The 20,781-nt window shown below is 40.8% G+C and overlaps 1 protein-coding gene across 4 annotated transcripts in view; it reads left to right on the top strand.

Moving 5' to 3' along the window:
• shtn1 (shootin 1) overlaps positions 1 to 20,781 on the top strand; it is a 101,844-nt gene that overhangs the window by 16,851 nt on the left and 64,212 nt on the right. For 2 of the 4 annotated variants that reach the window (XM_080205839.1, XM_080205840.1), the window contains exons 3-4: positions 897 to 1,021; positions 6,774 to 6,868. In XM_080205839.1, coding sequence (XP_080061965.1) covers positions 6,782 to 6,868 — 87 coding nt within the window. In that variant the 5' untranslated portion in view covers positions 897 to 1,021; positions 6,774 to 6,781. The remainder of the gene's footprint in view (positions 1 to 896; positions 1,022 to 6,773; positions 6,869 to 20,781) is intronic. The other 2 variants (XM_080205837.1, XM_080205838.1) reach the window with 1 other exon arrangement.

Raw genomic sequence — 20,781 nt, 5'->3', positions numbered from 1 at the left:
ACTGATTCTGCATTGACCACACTCTCTCTGACAATGCGTCCCAGATACTAAACACTGGCTATGGGTATAAGTTTTTCCTCATTCTGCCATTGCTTCTTTTGTTAATTACCTTAAATCTGTGCCCTGTAGTTCTTGATCCTTCTACTGTAACAATACTGTGCCTTTAGGATCTAGGCTAACTTCACAAAAAACCTTGGAGTTTCTGGCCTGGGCCTTAACAATTGGATGTTCTTTGTGGGATTAAAATCTGTATTCCTTGTTTGGTTAGGGATTATTGGATTCGAAGACAGCGAGTAGTGAGTATATCTGTGCTTTCTTTTCAGGTGTTGTATTCCGTTTAAATAGAGAGTGTCTTGTGGAATAATGGTTCTTTCTGTGGCTGAAAGTTTCCCGGTCATGGAAGAAGTCTTTGAGGGTGGTTTCTAAACAGTGAATGAAACCATCTTTGAATATTGTTTTTTTTAAAGGAGGAGATGTGACAACAATGTGCTTTTAAGAAATGTATTTTAATTGTGTTTCTCTGCAGGATTTTTCTAGCAGTCCCTGGCATTTTATCATAGCTGTTTTGTCTACAACCAGTATCCTCTGTTGTTACTGAAGCAGTAGAATTGATACTATGTTTGTTTTAGCCTGGACCAATGCAGTGTCCTGTTGTTTTCGTGTTCCTCTTGGATTGCAGAGCAGAGCTTGATTGGGATGATTGACAGGTCAGGTCATATGACTGGAAATAGCTAGGCTTTCACAGATAATTCCAGCTTAGTTGCTGGTTCAAATGCTGTTGGCAGCTGAGAGAACAGTGTTTCTTTCACTCCCTCTCTAGAGTTGGAGTTTCTATTGTCTGAGTGTCGCTGTTTTGGAAGCTGCAGAGAGAGAAGTATCCTTTTCTCTTTATGAAGTCTGAAGAAGCTACTGAGGGACTGGATTTACTTCTCTGTTTTGCTGTCTTGAGGATATCTCTTCTCTGAAACCTACTGTTGGATTTCTGTCCATAGATGTTAAAAAACTTGAAATCTAGTATTATGTGAGTATAATTGTTTTAGTGCAAACTAATTTTGAAGAAGGCTATATGTGAGGTATTGCTTTAAATTGGAACAACAGAGATAGCTGGCTGTTAAGAATTATTCTGTCATGTTTAATTCTCCTAATTAAACATGACAGTATAATTAAAAAGTTATACTAATTATTTTTGTTATATTCTAACTTTGTTCTTAAATAAACTTTGATCGATAAAAGCTTCCTAGTGTGTCACTTGAATCACATTTGGGGTGAAACACCTTGTGTTCACCAATGCCAAAATCAAATGTACAACTTACATTTCTAGGTTAGCTTCACAAAAAGTTTCTGGCCTTGGCCTTAATACTAGCAATGGAAACAATTTCTCCTTACCTGCTCTCATGATTATGAATACCTCTATTGAATCTACTCCCAACCACTTCTCCAGTGAAAACAGTCCCACCTTCTGTAATCAATTCACATAACTAAAGTTCCTTATCCCTGAGACCATTATCTAATTTGAAACCTCATTCTAATACCAAGTGCAACACGTGAATGTTCCATTTTGTAGCAACAGAAAATTGATTATGTGGCACCTTCATTGTGTAAAATCCCAACATGCTTCTCAGGTGGAAGAAGGTAAAGGAACATGGAAGGAAAAAGGAACAAAAGGAAGGATGGTGGAATTCTGAAGAGGAAATCTCTTGATTTGAATGACATATTTTGATAAGCTCTGCAGAATCCTGCATGGCAGGAGAGTAGCTAACGCAATTGGGAAAGATTGGAAACGAGATGAAACTGTATTGTTCGAGGCACTTTTTTTTACTTAACCAAAACTGCAATCCTGAGTCTAAAGTTCACATCTATGCATTTAGAAAAGGAACATTATATATTGGCTATTTATTTTTGTTCCTTTTGACTTTGGACTATGATTGGGATTCCCAGTATGAACTCTGCTCATGAAGTTCCCTTTGGAATTTAGTCTGCTGGAAGGATCATTAGCTTCCCCAGGCAAGCCTGGGTATTGGCAGGGGTTGACACATTGCTCTCTGCCATCTCAACAATCCCACTGCGAAGCATCACTGTTGATGAAGCATGCAACTGCCATCTACAATGTAGCCTGCGCAACAATTCCCCAAGGTTATCAACCCATCTACATTCCATGCTTCGATGAAGAAAATGCTGCCCTCCTAAAGGCATATAAGACATCAGGGACCCAGAGGTAGGAGACTATCTGATCGAGTTCCTCAATATTTGCACCTCAGCAAGTGGGAGGTAACTGTACCAGAGCTAAACTTCACACTCTCCAGCAGGAAATGCTGGAGCCTAATCTGTCACCTTGGAGTAGCCCAAAAGCCACCCACTCAAAGTCATTTCAGTTACTCCCAGCCATGTCTCCAGCCACTCACTTGCCATAGCTAAAGCACCCCTGGACAAAAGCAGCCAAAGAAACATATAGCATAAACTAACACAACACCATCAACAAAAAATGCCCTGTCTCCTTTGAGGTTGCAAACCTAAAGAATGTTCCACAGAGCCTGACGTGTGCCAGGGCAACAGAATATAACATTATTGCACCTCATTCTCGTATTTAGCTACTGTCCGACCTCTCTCCTGTTGGTCCCATACAAAATTCTTGAATGCTTCATCCTTTAGCACATATCCCCAATCATAGAAAAAGTCCTTAGTGTCAACCAAGCTGGTTTCCTAAAAGACAACAGCACAAAGGAACAAATACTGACCCTTATTAGTTAATGTTGAAAATGGCTTTCAGAAAAACCTGAAGACAAGTCCTGCGTTACTCGATCTCACAACTGCATGTGACACTATTTGGTAAACTGGCTACCTCCTGAAGCTTTCATGGGCCCAAACCCTACCCCCCCAGATGCTAAAAGCATCGCTCTACTGTTGAACAATCAGTGATTCAAAGTTCACCTTGGACAGGTAAAAAGTACATGGAAAAGACAAACCAATGGGCTTCCCCACGGTACAGTACTGGCCCCAATGCTGTTCAACTTGTACACAAATAATTTTTCATAAACCACCTTATAAAAGTTCATTTTTTTTTTATTTGTTCATGGAATGTGGGCATCACTGTTGAGCCAGCACATATTGCCCATCTCTGAGGGCATTTTAAGAGTTGGCCACATTACTGTGGGCCTGGAGTCACATGTAGATTAGACTGGGTAAGGGTGGCAGATTTCCTTCCCTCAGGGACATTAGTGAACCAGATGGGTCTTTTTTTTTACAACAATCGACAATGGTTTCATGCTCACCATTGAAGTTTTAATTCCAGATTTTTTTTTAATTCAAATTTCACCATCTGCCATGATGGGATTTGTATTTGGGTCCCCAGAGCATTACCTTGGGACTCAGGATTACTAGTCCAGTGACAATATCATGACATCATTGCCAATGACATCTGCCTCATAATTCAAGCCCCTGCTTTTGACACCTTGGACCTGTAACACTTGGTGACTCAAACCAATCCCTACAAAAATGGTATCCAGCTTATTCCATCTTCATAATGAAAAAAAAACAAAAAAACTTTACATCCAAATTAATGGCTGTAAATTAAAGTACCACCCAGCTCCAACATACCTCAGAGTGACCCAAGATAGGACACTGACCTTCCAGGAACACCTAAAAAGTCCGCAGGCAAGGTCAAGTCCAGAAATAACTTGATTGCCAAACTAGCTGATTCAAAGTTGGTACTACTGCCACCATCTTCCGAACCGCAGCACTCTCATACTCAGGAGCAGAATACTGCACCCATGTTTTGTCACGATCATCATACGCATACAGAGTTGACACCCAGCTGAATGCTACCATGTGTACTTTACTGGAACAGTATGTTCAACACCACTCCCTTGGCTCCCTGTCCTGGCAAACATCATTCCTCCACATATTTACCGACTTGCAACAACCCACAGAATAGTGGAAAAAATTCACAATGCTCTTCACCTTCCACTTCATGCTGATCTATTCAGCCCCTCCCAAGGTACAACTCCCAACAAGAAGGCCAATCTGGAAAAACCTTCCCATACAGGACTTCAACGTAAATTCTACTTGGACAAATGAATGGGAATCATTGGACACGATTCCCAACAGCTGCCTCGTTTGAATCTTCCAAGGAAGGAGTGGTCCACCCACGTCAAGTTCAGAATTGGCCATGGCCCATGCTTGGCCAACCTCCTCAGATGGGGCATTAGTGCCAGCCCCCTATGTGCCTGTGAGAGAGAGCAAACTATGCACCACATCATTGAAGAGTGTCCAATCCACAGATTCAGCGATGGCCTATCTGTACTGAACACAGCAGGACCGGAAGAAACTGCTTGGCTTAGGAACTTTGCATTTGCTAAATAAATAAAATTGTATCCAGGCTGGATCATTTCATTGTTGGCAACAAATATATTTGGGAAAAGCACAAGAGGGTATTGGCAGCAGCACTGACATTGAACCAGCTAGTTTGGCAATAAAGTTGTTTCTGGACTTCACTTTGGCTGCATTTGTTTTTAGGTTTTCCGAGAAGGTCAGTATTCTATCCAAGGTCACTCTGAGGCATGCTGGAGTTGGGTGGTGCTTTAACTTGTAGCTATTAATTAGGATGTTAAACTCTTGAGGCAGCGAGTTGCCATTATCTGGAATGTGCGACCTGAAAGACTTAATACAGACTTCCTAAAGAAAATATCTGTATATATTTTTGGAAAGGGAGTATTTGCTGAGCATATGGCAAAGAGAATAGGGGAGTGGGTCTAATTCAATATTTTCTGAAAGAGCCAGCATTGGCATGATGTGTTGGATGGCCCAATGCTGTAAGATTTTACCATTCTAAACGAATGGGGCTGCACAGAGCTCCGCAGAAGCGGCCTTGTGGGAACAGTTTAGGGGAAAAATGCTTACAATCTTTACTATATAGAAGACCATTCAGCTCATCAAGTCTGCATTTTTTCACTGAAAGAACATTCTATCTAATCCCCCTGCCTTATCCACATATCTTTGCACAGTCTTTCCCCTAAAATCATGAACAAAGAATTGTGAAGTATTCACAAATCCCATCATTTAGTATTACTTCAGCACTGATGTTCACATTTAAACAGAAACACCTGAGTCACAATGTAAGTTTTTCTTCAAGCAATACTTGAAGGAAATGTTCTCTCCAATATGTTTATTTGCTGGATCCTGATCCATTCACCAAACCATCCTGTACACTTCCCCATTAGCTTGGTAGTTGGTCCTTTATATTATGTTTTTGAATTGATTTAATTATGTAGCAGAATTATTTTAAAAAAATAATTAAAATAACTATGATTGGGATGAAAAGAAATGTGTTTGTGCTGGCGGCACTTCTGTTTAAGCCATCTATATATTTTGTGTAGGTTTCACCTTTCCTGAACAGGAGCTTTTGAATGCTGGAAAATCTTGCTTGTCACTAGAGTGCTTCTAAAACGAAAATTGGACAGATTGAAAATAATCCATAGAGCAAATACATTTGCTAAGACTCAGGGCAAGAATGTTACTGAAATTCATTTTTATCAAATAAACACACATTTTTAAAATTCATATTCATTGACAAGTGAAACCATAACAATGCAAATTTAAATAGTGTTGAACGTGGTCTTGAAAGTATTTTGTTAAGCCTTCTGCTTGGGGTTACATAGGTCAATGGCTTAAAGTTGATGTAAGCAGAAATCAGAAGTACAGTATTAAGAAATGACCTTGGTTTATAATAAGCTTGAAATGAAAAAAAAATCGACATTGGTCAAATTCCAACTCTTCGATCTCAGTTCCAGCTATTCTTTAGTTCTAAATTATCTTGAGTCCTGTTCAGTTTTGATTTGTATTTAGGCATGAACACACATTGTGTGCAACTCCTGTTTACTAAGGCCAGTTTGTATGTGAAGCAGCTGCATTCTATACCCAATTACATGATTTCATAGATCTCTGAAAATTGGTTCTATTCACAGTCGGCAATAGCAAACCTCAACACAATCATTTCTTTTCAATTGACAGTGGCAAGGTTGATGACAACATGACCATTGTGTTATAATGATAAGACCACCAAGGCATTTGTACTTTTCATCAAGGCGTTTCACAGAGTAGATACAATTTAATTCACTACACTGTCAGCAATGCTCACATTTGTCTGATACCATTATGCTGCCCGTCTCCACAGTTATAATCACTGTCCTAAGAGAAATGCTGTTAAATGATCTCCAGCAGTCAGAGAAACTCTCAATTAGGCCTGCCACTTTCAATGTGTCAGATTGTCTTATGCACTTGTCCAATTTCGGTTCCAATCCTGTTTATTTACAATGCCTACCAGTAATTATACTTAACATGTCATTAACTGAGAAGGGGGCCCTGCCAAGGAGACTGCCAGAAACTGTGAAGGTTTCAGGGGGAGTTACTGGAAGTCAGCACCATCAGAGGCTTTTAGTCTCTGATGGGATGCTGTGGTAGTGATTATAATGCAAGTATCAAGCTCATCAAGTCATAATTAGATGCCACTCAAATGTGCCACTTGTAATAACAGTGTTGATTCATGTTTTCTCTGTGACAGCATCTGCTAATTAGTTAAGTGGATTCAGTTGGCCTGTGTTTGCTGCAGTTTATGATTACCTCGGAAAATGTCAAGGTTACAGATGCTTTCCAGTCACTTTTCCTGTTGTGCAAACTTTTCTTTTCACAATCTTTGTATAAGATGTTTTTGAAAGTTGTTGATTAACCAGATGTTTTTGTAAATTAAATGATCACAGCTGAATGCTTCTTTATTACAGTTTCACAAATGGTGATTGAGGAAGTCAGTACAATACAAGACCACCTTGAAATTGAGAAAAGTTGCCGCGAAAGTGCAGAAGTATTTGCTTCAAAGGTATATTATTCAGTATCTTGCACAACCTCCTTTTCCAGGATCTCAAAACTGCAGAACTTCAGACCTCTCTTAGACATCCCTCCCTTCACAATCTTTACATTTCTGTGTGTTATTTAACCACAACATACTGGCTCCTTCAGTTAACCCTCATCAACTATTGTGATGCCATTGCATTTTGGCATATCGAGGTTTGACCTAAGTTGCTCATTTAAAAATTTTGATAGGTTTTGCTGTATTCCTAAAGCATTAGTTCTGCTTTTCTAACAAAAAAACTTACAAGTAATGTAAACCTGAGTGTTAACTATGTAATGGGAGCTAATCATTCATTTCAGAATTAGCTTTGAAAATGAAATGTCCCCTTTAATTAACTGCAGTATGATTTTAATGTGAATTTTGCATGTCCTAAAATAAGGTCTTTAATAATTAAGTATACCTGGATTGTACAAAACCATTTAAATTTGGTGGTACAACTATATTTCAACTGGAGTTGCCTCATCTAGATTTTTATTTTGTTTCTATTAATATATGAAATTTGAACAATGATTATTTCTTTGCTTCACATTTTCAGTGAGCTTAACCTAGAAGATAAGGACTAGGCGCAGGAGTAGGCAAATCAGCTCCATGAGCCTGCTCTGCCGTTCAATACAATCAGGGCTGATCATATCTCGGCCTTATCTCCACCTTCCTGCCCATCCGTCATAACCCTTCATCTCACAACTAATTAAACACCTAGCTATTTCCCCCTTAAAATTGTTAACTTTGTGAGTTACTCATTGCAGGATTTCCAGCCTCTGACATGCTGTTGTAGCCATAATATTGAAATGGTTAGTCCAGTTGAGTTTCTGGTCGATTAAAACCACCAAGGTGAAGTTAGTGGGGGAATTTAGTGATGGGAATGTCATTGAACGTCAAGGGGCAATGCTTAGATTCTCTCTTGTTAGAGATTACTACTGCCTTTGGTACTTGTGAGGCATGCATGTTACTTGCCTCTTGTCTGCTCAAGCCTGGATATTGTCCAGGTCTAGTTGGATATGGACTTTCATTTGGAGTCGCAAATGATGCTGGGTCTTGTGCAATCATCAACAAACATCCCAAATTCTGACTTTATAATAGAAGGAAAGTCATTGACAAAGCAGCTGAAGATGGTTGGGGCTTGGGCACTCCCCTCAGGAACTCCTGTAGTGATGTCCTGGAGCTGAGGTGACTGACCCCCCAACAACCACAACCACGTTCCTTTGTACAAGGTATGACTGCAACCAATGGAGGGTTTTTCCTCTAATTTCCATTGATTTCAGTTTTACTAGGGTGATTTGGTGCCAGACTCAAAGTGAGGCCTTGATGTAAAGGGTAGTCACTCTCATCTTCTCTGTGTTATGATGTTAACTGAACTAGCAGGAATACTTTGTTGTGATAGTAATTAACAGCTAAATCATGATTTTTAATTAGAAGAGCCAAACAACTTCAGTACATAATTTGTGTTCACCATGGGCAGCACAGTGGTTAGCGCTGCTGCCTCACAGCACCAGGGACCCAGGTTCAATTTGGATGATTTTGTTTGTGTGACGTTTGCATGTTCTCCCCGTGTCTGCATAGGTTTCCTTCCACAGTCCAAAGTTGTGCAGGTTAAGTGGATTTGCCGTGCTAAAATTGCTCCTTTAATGTTAGTGGCCATGGTGTTAAGGGGAGAGGACAGGAGAGCATGCTCAGGCAGAATACTCTTTCAGAGAGTTTGTGCAGATTTGATGGGCTGAATGGCCTTCTGCATAGTTAAACATTCTATGGGATTTTTTTCATTTTACTGTGTTCTCTCTCTACCCTGAAGGTGATTACGCTTTAGTTATCCTCCTCTTGACTATTGTAACCTAATATCCAACCTTTTTCTTTCCCTAATTGTGTAAAGTGGTTTACTCACCCTATTTCTTGAAGCACACACTGTCCATTTTGAGATTTCCACTATATTCTTCACAGCGATTCAAAGGGTTTTTTTTTTAACAAGGCATGACGTTGAGAAGAGGTGCATATCTTCAGTTAGAGTATGTCGATAGTTTTTAAACTATCTTCCCAGAGATGGTGAAGACAGATGCATGCTTTTGAATGGCTTGTGGAAAATCTATATTTCGTAATTTCCCTCAACTGCAGATGCGTGAATGGATAAATAGAAGTCACAGTAAATGTTCACGTGATGGGAGCAAGCAGGTCATTGCCTTTACTATCCTTTTACTTAAGGTGTGGCCCCTTTTATAGCAAAGGCTAAGAAATCAATAAAATGGGAACATCATCTTTATTATATCTTTCTTTTTTTCCCTTGTGTTATATTTTCAACTAGAATCTTTTTGGTAAATATTTTAAATTTAGCACTTTTAACCTACCAATATTCCTTTGTAATTTTTACACTATCGTCTATACTATCCACAATGCTGCCTAACTTTGTATCATCAGCAAATTTAGATACAGTTTTCTATATCATTATCCAAGTTATTAATTAATGTGAACAATTGAGGCCCTAACAGAGATCCTTGTGGAACACCACTAGTCATATCCTGCCAATTTGAATACCAACCCATTATCCTTGCTTTCTTGCCACCCAACCCATTTCTTAGCCACATCAGTAATTTTCCCTCAATTCCATGGGCTTCAACCTTAGTTAACAATCTCTTATGTGAAACTTTATCAATGGCCAGGCATTTTCCTGTTCACAACCTTAGTCAAAAACTCAGTGAGGTTTGTCAGGTATGAACTACCTGTCATGAATCCATGCTGTCTGTCTCTGATTAATTGAAACTTTTTGAGGTGTGCAGTTACCTTTTCATTGATTATAGCCTCTTTGGGTGGAATTTTATCACCTCGCCCACCACGAGAATTGTAGAGGGTGGGACACGGACCATGCACAGGTCTGGAATTCGGACTCCAGTTCACCAACTCTGAGCTGGAGTTTCTTGAGTAACACTTGCTATGGATCCAGGAGCCACAATGGGCTCCACCAGCTCCCATATCGTGCAAGAATAACGTGTTACCTGGCTCTGCATCCCCATTTTATTTAATTACTTTTTAAAATTTGCCTTTCAAAATTTCTGACTAGTATCCCCTCTCACTAAACTCTGAGCTCTGTACTCAGTTTCTCAATTTACCCTTTACAATATCCCTCTTGGACTGCTTGTTTTATACAACTCCAGAGTGCTCCAGTGCAGGCAGGCTGCACTGAGCTTCCTTTATTACTAATGTTCAAACTGAAACCCAAGGAGTTAATTCCTTAAGAACGATCCTTATTTTTTAGTTTAAGTTTTTTGATCACAATCCCTAATAGCAGTTTCTCACCAGCCAATCAACGTACAGTTTTCCTGTGCTATCACTACTAATTTTTTCCAAACTCAGCTCGCTGTCCCAATATAATGTGTCAATCGCAGGTCCAACTGCCTCCATTCCTGAGAAGCTAAGTGAAGGCTCCAAACCTGACTCTCTGTTAATCCTCTCCTCTGTGCAGTGTGTCCCTCACAGGTCTGGCTCCCTCTGCTCCCAAGAAAGTAAGCCACTTTTTGTGATTTCTACACAAAGAATTAACTTGGCTCACTGGAAAGTCCTTCAATTTCAGATGATTATGGACTGCCCTTCCTTGAATGGAAATGTTGGATATGAAATAATTTATGAATTCGCATACCCAGTTTTCTGGGTATTTAGAAAGACTTAAGTTCAATAGCCCCTTGCCCCCAGACTCCATGTCAGCAAACTTAAAATTTCACAACAAGAATGTTGGAGAAGCCAATTTATTGCAACAAGGTGTGAATAACTACTATTTACTAGCAATGGCTTCTTTCTTTGATCATTTGTGGGAACAATAGTAACATTGATCATCTAGTCACGTGAACAAAACTGACATCAGCTAACAAATCTTATTACACCAAGAACCAGCCATAGATAAGTCAGTCTGGAGACCAGCAGGACACAAGAGAGACTATCCTCCAACAATAAGAAAGAAACTCTGTCTAATACAATCCATCAACCCAGAAAGTGGGACAAGTGCTAACTTGCCTTCCCTGCAAGAAATCATTTCAAAAGAAACTCAGCTACATCTTCGTTTGGAAAACCAGAGACTCCCAACCTCCAAAGAACCACAAGAGAAAACCCATCCAGGCTTGTGACATTACATCTTAAAAAGAACTAATAGGTTAACTGAGGGAGTAACAAGAAACAAAATGCACAATTCTTCACCAGAATTCATTTTCTGGTTGTATGTGTCTGTTGCTTGAGGGAGAGAGTGCTTCTGTTGCATTTACACATCAGGGTGTTGTGTTTATCTTCTGATTTAAACTTGCCCGAAAGCCTGTCTCATGTCTAATATTAAAAGTCACAACACTAGAGAGGGTGCAGAAGAGATTCACCAGCATTCTCCTGGGCTGGAGCATTTCAGTTATGGAGTTAGCCTGGGGCTGTTTTCCGTAGACCTGAGGTGGCGGCACCATGCTATACAATCAAGGGGAATTGTCCTGAGAGTCTTATCATTGACTCTAGACCCCATGAATTCTCATGGCATCAAGACAAACACAAACAAAGAAATCTGCTGCTGATTGCTACCTATTGCTCCCTTTTAGCTGATTAATCAGTGCTTCACATTAAACAGCACTTGGAAGAAGCACAAAGAGTTTTCGTGGCATAGGATACAGACTTCAATGCCCTTCGTCAAATGTGGCCTGTTAGCACCACTCCTGATTGAGCAGGTTGGAGTCCTGAAATGTGTATCTACTGGACTGGGCCTGTGGCAGATGATGAGAGAACTTACAAGAGGGAAAGACTCCTTCATCCTCACCAATCTATTCATCACCACTGTCCATGACAGATGGTAGGAATAACAACTGTATATCCTTGTGGAGACACTGAGGACCTTTGCATCATGATATGCAGAATTCTCTGCTTTTGAGACAAAATGTAGTGCTGGTGGTGCCTTTTCCACTGGCCAGAATGGCAGGATCCCACTCCAGATTCTGCACTAGGAGGCTCACTCATTATGCACAGTTGCATTTCTCTCTTCTGGCAGTTGATACACTCGCCCACAATCAGCTGTCAGGTTCAAAGGTCCTGGTAGTATATTTGAATACTAATCCAGCACACTAGTATCGCTCTCTCCAGTCTGCCTGTTTTCACCAAACCATACAGGATGTCAGCAACCCAGAGGGAAAATGCAGTAATAGCCTCGAGAGGAAATCTATTCCTTGATCCAACCACCCATCCACCTCCTGCTTATCACCTGCAAGGTGCCCATGGCCCACTTGGATATCCACCCACTGCATCTGGAGTCTTCATGCACTTCCTTCCAATAAACAATGTGATAACCCCTTATTTGTGAGCTTTTTATGCAGCCTCGTCAGGGTCCAGCTTCCCTCCCTTTGGTCTTCCTTCTGCCTTCCATTGTTCATCTCCTTCATCCAGCTCCTTGCCCCTCTGTCTACCATTGTGAATCTTTGCACTTCCTGTGCCCCCTTGTCTTCATTAGTCCACAACTGTTCCCCACCCCACCTTACCTCCCAAGTCTCACCTCAAACCAACGCCGGTTGAACTTCAAACCTTTGCTACAGTGGCTGCATGATTGCCGCAGCACACTGCTGTCAAAATAGACACAGGTGTGTGGCACCAAGAGGAAGACAACCGGTGTACTCCCCAATGTCAGACACAGTACTGATCTGACTTGGTGACACAAGAAGGTCCATGCATCCAGCAGCACAGTGCTATCCATGAAGATCAGTTCGACACAGAGGGCAGTAGCTAGTCTGCCCTGGCACAGTGCTGAGCAGCACAACAATATGGCAGCAAGATTTTGTTGCACTCACCCCGATGTCTTTGGGGAACTGAGGGGTGTCTTATGAAAGCAACTCATGCCACTCTTTAACAATCAGGTTTTGTACCAATGTAATTTCACACTGATGTGACACAAGACCAGAAGCCCTGATGAGATGTTATTGGGTAGCTGTTTTAATGAGCATTCATAAGATGTAAATAAATGCAAATAGTATTCACACCACCAGCCAATGGGAATACTGATCCATCATTAATCCATCTTTAGGAAAATTGCAACGTGATTTTACACTGGCGGCTTTCTGACTTTTTAGCTCCGACCCAAAATCCACTGGGGGTGGGAAGGGAGAATACTGCTGTGCTGAATAGAATAGGTTAAGGACAGATATAACAGCTCAAGAGGCACGGTGGGCCAGCAGCAATTGCATTATATTCCACCAGAACCTTTTAACTCATGGCTTAACATGCCTTGCAGTCTACCGTTACCATCAGTTCAGAGTACCAACCCTGGTTTTATGATCAGTGGAGGAGAACATGTCAGGAGCAACACTGGACATAACTAATATTGAGATGCCAACCTACATTTGAAACTACAACACAGGATTATGTGCATGCTAAAAAGTGGAAGCCACATGCTATCAACAAAAGTAAACAATCCCATTGCCAGTGGATCAGATCAAGGCTCTCCTGTTCTGTCATATGCAGTCATGAACAGTGGAAAATAGTTACACAGTTACTTGGCGGAGGCAGTAAGAACATCCTCATTGTCAATAATGGGGAAGCCAGCGCATCAGTTAAAAAGTCAAAGCTGAAGTATTTATAGCCATCTTCAGCGCCGAGTGGAAATATAAAGTTAGAGTGCGGGTACAAGAAATTATAGCAAATGCCATGTTGACCTTTATTGTAAAGAGATTGGAGTAGAAGGATATAAGAACATGGAAAGTAGGAGCAAGAGTAGGCCATTTGGTCCGTTAAACTTGCTTGATGTTCTTCCACCTCAACATAATTTTCCTGCACCATGTCCCTTGATGTCTTTAATATCTGTAAATCTATTGATCTCTGTCTTGAACATTCTCAATGACTGAGGAGACAGAATTCCAAAAATTCACCAAACTTCAAAGAAATTCCTTCTCACCTCAATTCTAAATTCCCTACCCTTTATACTGAGATGCTGCTCCCTTGGCCAGGGAAAGTCTTACTACAGTTGTACAGAGCTTTGGTCAGACCAGGTGAGCTGAGAGTGACTACGCTTGACATCAAGGCAGCATTTGACTGAGTGTGGTATCGAGAAACCCTAACAAAACTGGGAATCGAGGGAAACCTCTTTGCTGGTTGGAGTCATACCTAGCACAAAGATAGATCGTTAATCATCTCAGCTCCAGGACATCACTGCAGGAGTTCCTCAAAGTAGTGACCTAGGCTCCACCGTCTTCAACTGCTTCATCAATGACTATCCTTTTATCATAGAGTCAGAAGCGCAATGTTCAGTACCATTCATGACTCCTCATCCTGAAGCAGTCCATATCAAAATTAGCAAGATTTTGACAATATCCAATATTGGCTGATAGGTGGCAGTTAACATTCATGCCACACAAGTGCCAGGCAATGGCCATCTCCCATGAGTGTTTATCTAACGGTTGTTATTTGACATTTAATGGCATTACTATAACTTAACCCCCGCTGTCAATATCCTACAGATTACCATTGACCAGAAACTGAACTGGGCTGTGCTACAAGAACAGGATTGGCAAATGGATTTCAATACAGAATAGTGTGAGCTGTTGCATTTTGGAAGGTCAAACTAGGAAAGGACTTGTACAGTGATTAGTAAGGCCCCTAGGGACTGAGGAGGAACAGAGGCACCTCGGAGTACAAGGACATAGTTTGTTGAAAGTAGCATTACAGGTAGACAGGATGATGAAGAAGGTGTTTAGCATGCTGGCCTTCATCAGTCAAGACATTGAGAAAAGGAGTTAGGACATTATGTCACAGTTGTATAAGTTGTTGATGAAGCTACACTTGGAGTATTGTGAACAATTTTGGTCATCCTATTATAGGAAAGACATGATAACCTGGAAAGAGTGCAAAGATGATTTACAAGGATGTTGCTAAGACTAGAAGGCCTGAGTATAGGGAGCGGTTGACAAGGTTAGGGCTTTATTCCTTGGAAAGTAGAAGATTGAAAGGTGACCTTATTGAGGTGTATAAAATCATGAGGGGCATACTTAGGATGAATGCTCATAGTTTTTTTCCTAGGGAAGGGAAATTGAAAACTAGCGGCATAGGTTTAAGGTGAGAGGGGAAGACTTAAAAGGGACCTGAGGGGCAACTTCTTTACGGAGAGGCTGAGGAAATGAACTGCCTGAGGAAGTGATTGAGGCAGATACAATAGCAACATTTAATAGCATTTGGATAAGTACATGGATGGGAAAGGATTAGAAGGATATAGGCCAAATGCAGGCAATTAGGACTAGTTAGGAGGGCACCATGGTCAGCATGGACCAGTTGTGTCGAAGGGCCTGTTTCCATGCTATATTACTCTATGACTCTATATGAGGCTAAGAATCCTGTGGTGAACTCAACTCCTGAGTCTCCAAAGCCTGTCCACTATCTACAAAGCACAAGTCAGGAGTGTAATGGAATACTCTCCACTTGCTAAATTGGTGCAACTTCAACAACACTCAAGACGCTCGACACCACCCAGGACAAAGCAACCCACTTGATCGGCACCCTTTCCCCAAACATTCAATCCCTCCACCACCAACGAACAGTGGCAGCACTGTGTAACATCTTTAAGAAGCACTGCAGGAACTCATCAAGACTCCTTAGGCAGCATCTTCCAAACTCACGATCACTATCATTTCGAAGGACAAGAGCAGCAGATAGGAACATCACCATCTGGAGGTTCCCATCCAAATTGCAGACTATCCTGACTTGGGAATGCATCACCATTCCTTCGCTGTCACAAGAACATAAGGAATAGAAGCAGGAGTAGGCCAGCAGGATGCTTCAAGCCTGCCCCGCCATTCAATATGATCATGGCGGATCTACGTTGGCTTCAACTCCTGTGTCGCTGGGTCAAATTCTTGAAACTCATTCCCTAACAGCTGTGTGAGTGTACCTATACCTCAAGGACTGCAGCGGTTTAAGAAGGCAGCTCACCACCACTTTCTCAAGGGCAACTAGAGACGGGCAATAACGTTTGGTCTACCCAGCGACATCCACATCCAGTAATGAATTTTTGAAAACCATATTGGGAATAGTGTGTGCAGGTTTTGGTTGTCCTATTTAAGGAAGCTTATAGTTACATTGGAGGCAATGCAATGAAAGTTCACTAGATTGATTACTGGGAAGAGATGGTTGTCATATGAGGAGTGGCTAAGTGAGTTCTATTTCTTCTTATATTCTTATCTATCACAGCCTCCTTTTGAGGTCCTTATTATTTTACATGTCAATCTTGAGGCAATTTGTTTCACTTTATATGATATCAAGAAATGACTGAAGGCACTGGATACTGCAAAAGTCTCTAGCACTAGTATTGAGGACATGTGCTCCAACACTAGACTCACCAAGCTGTTCCAGATACAGCTAAAACACTGACATCTACTTGCCATTGTGGAAAATTACCCAGGTACATCTTGTCCAGAAAAATCAGGACAGATCCAATCCAGTACATTGCAGTCCTCTCAGTCTATTCCTGAGTTATAAGCCCCTGGTGACAGACTAGCAACCTGTTCCAGGAATTACTAGCTATGGAAACAGATAAAAGTCTGTCATAGTGTATCACAAGGTGCGGAAAGAGAACTGGAATGGCACAATTATAATTTTTCATGTCTCAAATTGCTCTGACCCTGTATCTCAAAATAGTACTGTCTGAAAGAAATCTACCTTTTATTTGATCTAATTGGTACTATCTGCTTCCAGTTTCTACTTAGGGAATAATTTTCATACATTTAGCACTTGCTCATTAAAACAATGTTCCCACAAAATTTTAAAAATCAATTCTTGCCTCTCTATTCGAATATAGGCCTTATTCTCTATTTGTTTCCTCATTCTGGACAAAATGCTTGTTATTTTCCAGATTCCTAATGATATCAATAACGTTACAGGGGAGGCAGTGGTACTGTCACTAGACCAGTAATCCAGAGACCCAGAGCAAGATCTGGGTTCAAATCCCACCACGGTGGATGGTGAAATTTGAATTCAATAAAAATCTGGAATTATAAGTCCAATGATGACCAGGTTGATTGTCGTAAAAACCCGTCTGGTTTACAAAGTAAAATTGGCTTACGGGTGACTCTCAAATGGAGGGCAGCTAGGGATGAGGAATGAATATTAGCCCAACCAGCAACGCTCACACCCTGTAAAGTGAATTTTAAGAAATCTCTGAATTTCCAGTCTGGTCCACTAAACCACCGTGTTTCCTATTGCTTCCTCCAGTAACTGGTGTTTGCTGACAATCCATATTTCATTTCAGTTCTGAGTTTGCAATTATAGTGGCAGAACAAAAAGTCAAATACAAGAGAAATGTTACTGTAAATGCCTTCATACCTTTCTGGGCGTACTTTGTTCAGGGGCTAGGGGTAAGTGTAACCACATTTGATTTCCATGCATTCCTCATTTTAATGGAAGTTACTATAAATTGCCCATTTAGAAAGAACAGACAAGGTAGACCTAATAGATCTTGGCTAAGCTTATTCATATTTTTTTCAATGTAAATGATTCTAAAAGTTGTACAATAAAAATGATTGACTCTGGCACAATTTATTAATACTTCAACTTCACCGTGTAAAAATACTCGGCTTTTTGATTAGTTAGAAAATGATTTGGACAGAAAATTGTTTCTCATGCAGCAATTTAGATTCATTGATTTTTACCGTGTGGACTGTGAACAAGAATTCGTAACTGTGACTTATTAATGATGACCCCTGTTCCCAATTACTGATGAGTTTTAAGAAAGTCTGTAATTTTACAATGTCTGCTTCATCAGAGATGCATTATTTTATGAGGTTTTTTTTTTAGCTCTAGTTGATTGCACTCAAGCTTACTCATCAGTAAATGGATTGAAGAGCACATTTCCTTAATAATATATGCCATTTCAGAGCCTTTTTTTGCCAAATATTGTAGAAATCATATCTTCCAGAAGCTAGATTTGATGGTATTAACTACCTACTTCTGCAAGGAGTTATCACAGTTCTTTGATTGTAATGATATATCGCAGTCTATTAACATGTCTTCACAAGATGATTATTTGGATTTAATTCAAATGTTATCAAGGAAAATTATGCACAAGGTTATTACCCTACACTGAAAATGGTGCTTTAGATTTGAAAATGTTATGCATTTTGAAACTGTTGTGTCAACATGCAAGATTTAAACCTGAAACTGTTTGTAAATTCAGTCAAATCCCTGTTAGACTAAGTGTATCATTTCATTCAGAGCATTCAGTTGTTGCTTTCAGATCAGAATTTTAGAGTAGCCCGTTTGTCATTTAAAGAAATCTACTCCAGGTTGAGAATCCTTTTTCCATAAAACTGAAATGCATCCAAAAACCACACTTTTTTTGAACCTCATTGACAATTAGCGTGGGAAATCTCTAACCTGAGCTCAGTTGTACCTCACCAACCACACCTGACCTTTAGCACTGGAAGTCCCTGATCCAAGCTGACACGACTCAAGCCGATACGAACCTCATCAATCACACTGAACCTTTAGCATGGGAAGTATAGTCCTTTGTCTGCACTGCTTACTTTGGGAACTTTCTCTTGCAAACCAAATACATATGGCACCAAGTGGGAATTTATTACCGGTGGCTGTATTTATTATTCAGTGGTACATCTTATTGTTCTAACCATTTTATTTACTTTAGGCGATATTAAACCTTGGCTTTGGCCATTGTAAGTAGGCCTAAATCTATATGGGGTATCTGAAAACCAAAATTACCTGAAATCAGATCATTTTGAAGTCAGCCCCAAGGATTTCAGATAAAGGATATTACATCTGTATATATTTTCATGTATCAAGACCTAGAAACATCTAAGCTTGAGCTGATATGTGACCACTAATATTTGCACCACACAAGTGCAAAGCAATGGCGATCTCTGATAAAAGAGATTTCATACCTCGCCTTGACTGTCAATTGCATTTTTTTTCCCCAAAATCCCAATCATCAACATCCTGGGGAGGACCATTGAAGTGAAACTTAACTGAACCTGCCACATAAATACTGGGGCTGAAAAAAAAATGCCAGAGACTTGGTATTCTACAGCGAGTGGCTCACCTTCTAATTTGCCAACGTCCATCCACCACCAAGAGCCAAGTCAGGAGAGTGATGAAATTTTCTTCACTTGCCTGGACATAGGGCTAATCTTCCTCTCTTTTTCTCATCCCCTTGCTTATCTTCATCTCTTATCTCTACTTTTTCCCACCTTGCCACCATGCCCTTTCCTCTCTCTCTTCTTTCCTCTCTGCCTCTCCTTTTCCTCTTCCCTTCCTCTCCTTGTCTCTCAGCTGACCTGGCTTGACTTGAATGTTGCACATAGACTTTACCCCCTATGATCAATTTCCTATCAACTTTTGCCATTGTGCACCCTGTTGCTTGTGGAGATGCTGCAGAGCCACCACCAGTAGGTGGACCTAATTACATAATGAGTTTATATAATAACAACATCTTGCATTTAACATAATATCATATTCCAAGTTGCATTGGAGCATTGTGAAACAAACAGTGGCATTCAATCACATAAGGACTCACAAAGGCAGCTGACTATAAACTTAGTAAAAGAGGAAAGTTTGAAGGAGAGTTTTAAAGGAGGAAGATAGGTGAAGGGGAGGGTGTTCCAGAATTTAGGATCTAGGCAATTAAAAGCATAGCCACCAATGGGCGCAGTTATTAAAATTGGGATGGTTAGGAGACCAGAATTTGATGAGTGCAGAAAACCTGGAGCTTTATGGGCTGAAAGAGATTACAGAAATAGGGAAGGGCAAGGCCGTGGTGGGATCTGAAAACCAGAATAAGGATTTTAAAATCAAGAATGGGTTTGAACGGGAGGCAGTGTAGTTAGTGAGCACAGGGGTGATAGGTGAATGGGATGCGAGTTAGGACACAGCAGAATGTCCTTAAAATTACAGAGAGTAAAGTGTGGGAGGCTAACCATGAGTTGGAATAGTCATGACTTGAGGGAACAAAGGCCTGAATAAAGTCTCGGCCACAGATGAGCTCAGGCAGGGGCAAGATTCTGAGGTCACCCAGGGGTAAACAGACAACCTTAGAGGTGCCACAGATATGACATCCCATGTGCATTTTGGGATCAAATATGACACCAAGTCTGCAAACTGGTTTAGCCTTCTTGCCCGGGAGAGGCATGAGTTTGTAGCAAGGATCAAAAACAATAACTTTAGTCTTCCTAATGTTTAATTGGTGGAAATTTTTGCTCCCCCAGTAATGAATGCTGGATGAACAGTCTAGATGATTTTGCAACTGTGCTGAAGCTGAGTGAGCTGTTGGTGAGGTAAATGTGGGTGCCTTCAGCAAACATGTGAAAGCTAATATTATGCTTTTAGATGATCCCACAGAGTGGCAACATTTAGGTGAGAAGTGGGAATGGATGAAGGATAGATCCTTGGGGACAGCAGATGTAAAGGTTTGGGAGCAGGAAGAGAATCCATTGTAAGTCATTAGAATAGTACAATCGTCGAATCCATACAGTGCAGAAGGTGGCCATTTGACTCATCATGCCTGCACCAACAACAATCCCACACAAGCCCCATCCCCTGCAACCTCACATATCTATCTTGCTAGTCCCCCTGACACTAAGGAGCAATTTTCCATGGCCAATCAACCTAATCTGCACATTTATGGAGTGTGGGAGGAAACCGGAGCACCTGGAGGAAACCCATGCAGACACGGAGAGAATGTGCAAACTCCACACAGACAGTGATCCAAGGCTGGAATCGAACCAGGCTCCCTGCCACTGTGAGGAGCAGTGCTAACCACTGAGTCACCGTGCCACCCATTCCCTCCTTATGATTAGATTGATAAGAATGGAACTGAATGAGAGTAGTTCCACCCAGCTGAATGGCAGTATATAAGTGTTGGAGGAGGATAGTGTTGGAGCTGCAGGATGACA

Source organism: Carcharhinus amblyrhynchos, chromosome 17 (genome assembly GCF_965287045.1).
Source record: "Carcharhinus amblyrhynchos chromosome 17, sCarAmb.v2.hapA, whole genome shotgun sequence".
NCBI lineage: Eukaryota > Metazoa > Chordata > Chondrichthyes > Carcharhiniformes > Carcharhinidae > Carcharhinus > Carcharhinus amblyrhynchos.
Note: the sequence above shows the minus strand (reverse complement) of the source record. Positions and strands in the feature narration are given on the sequence as shown.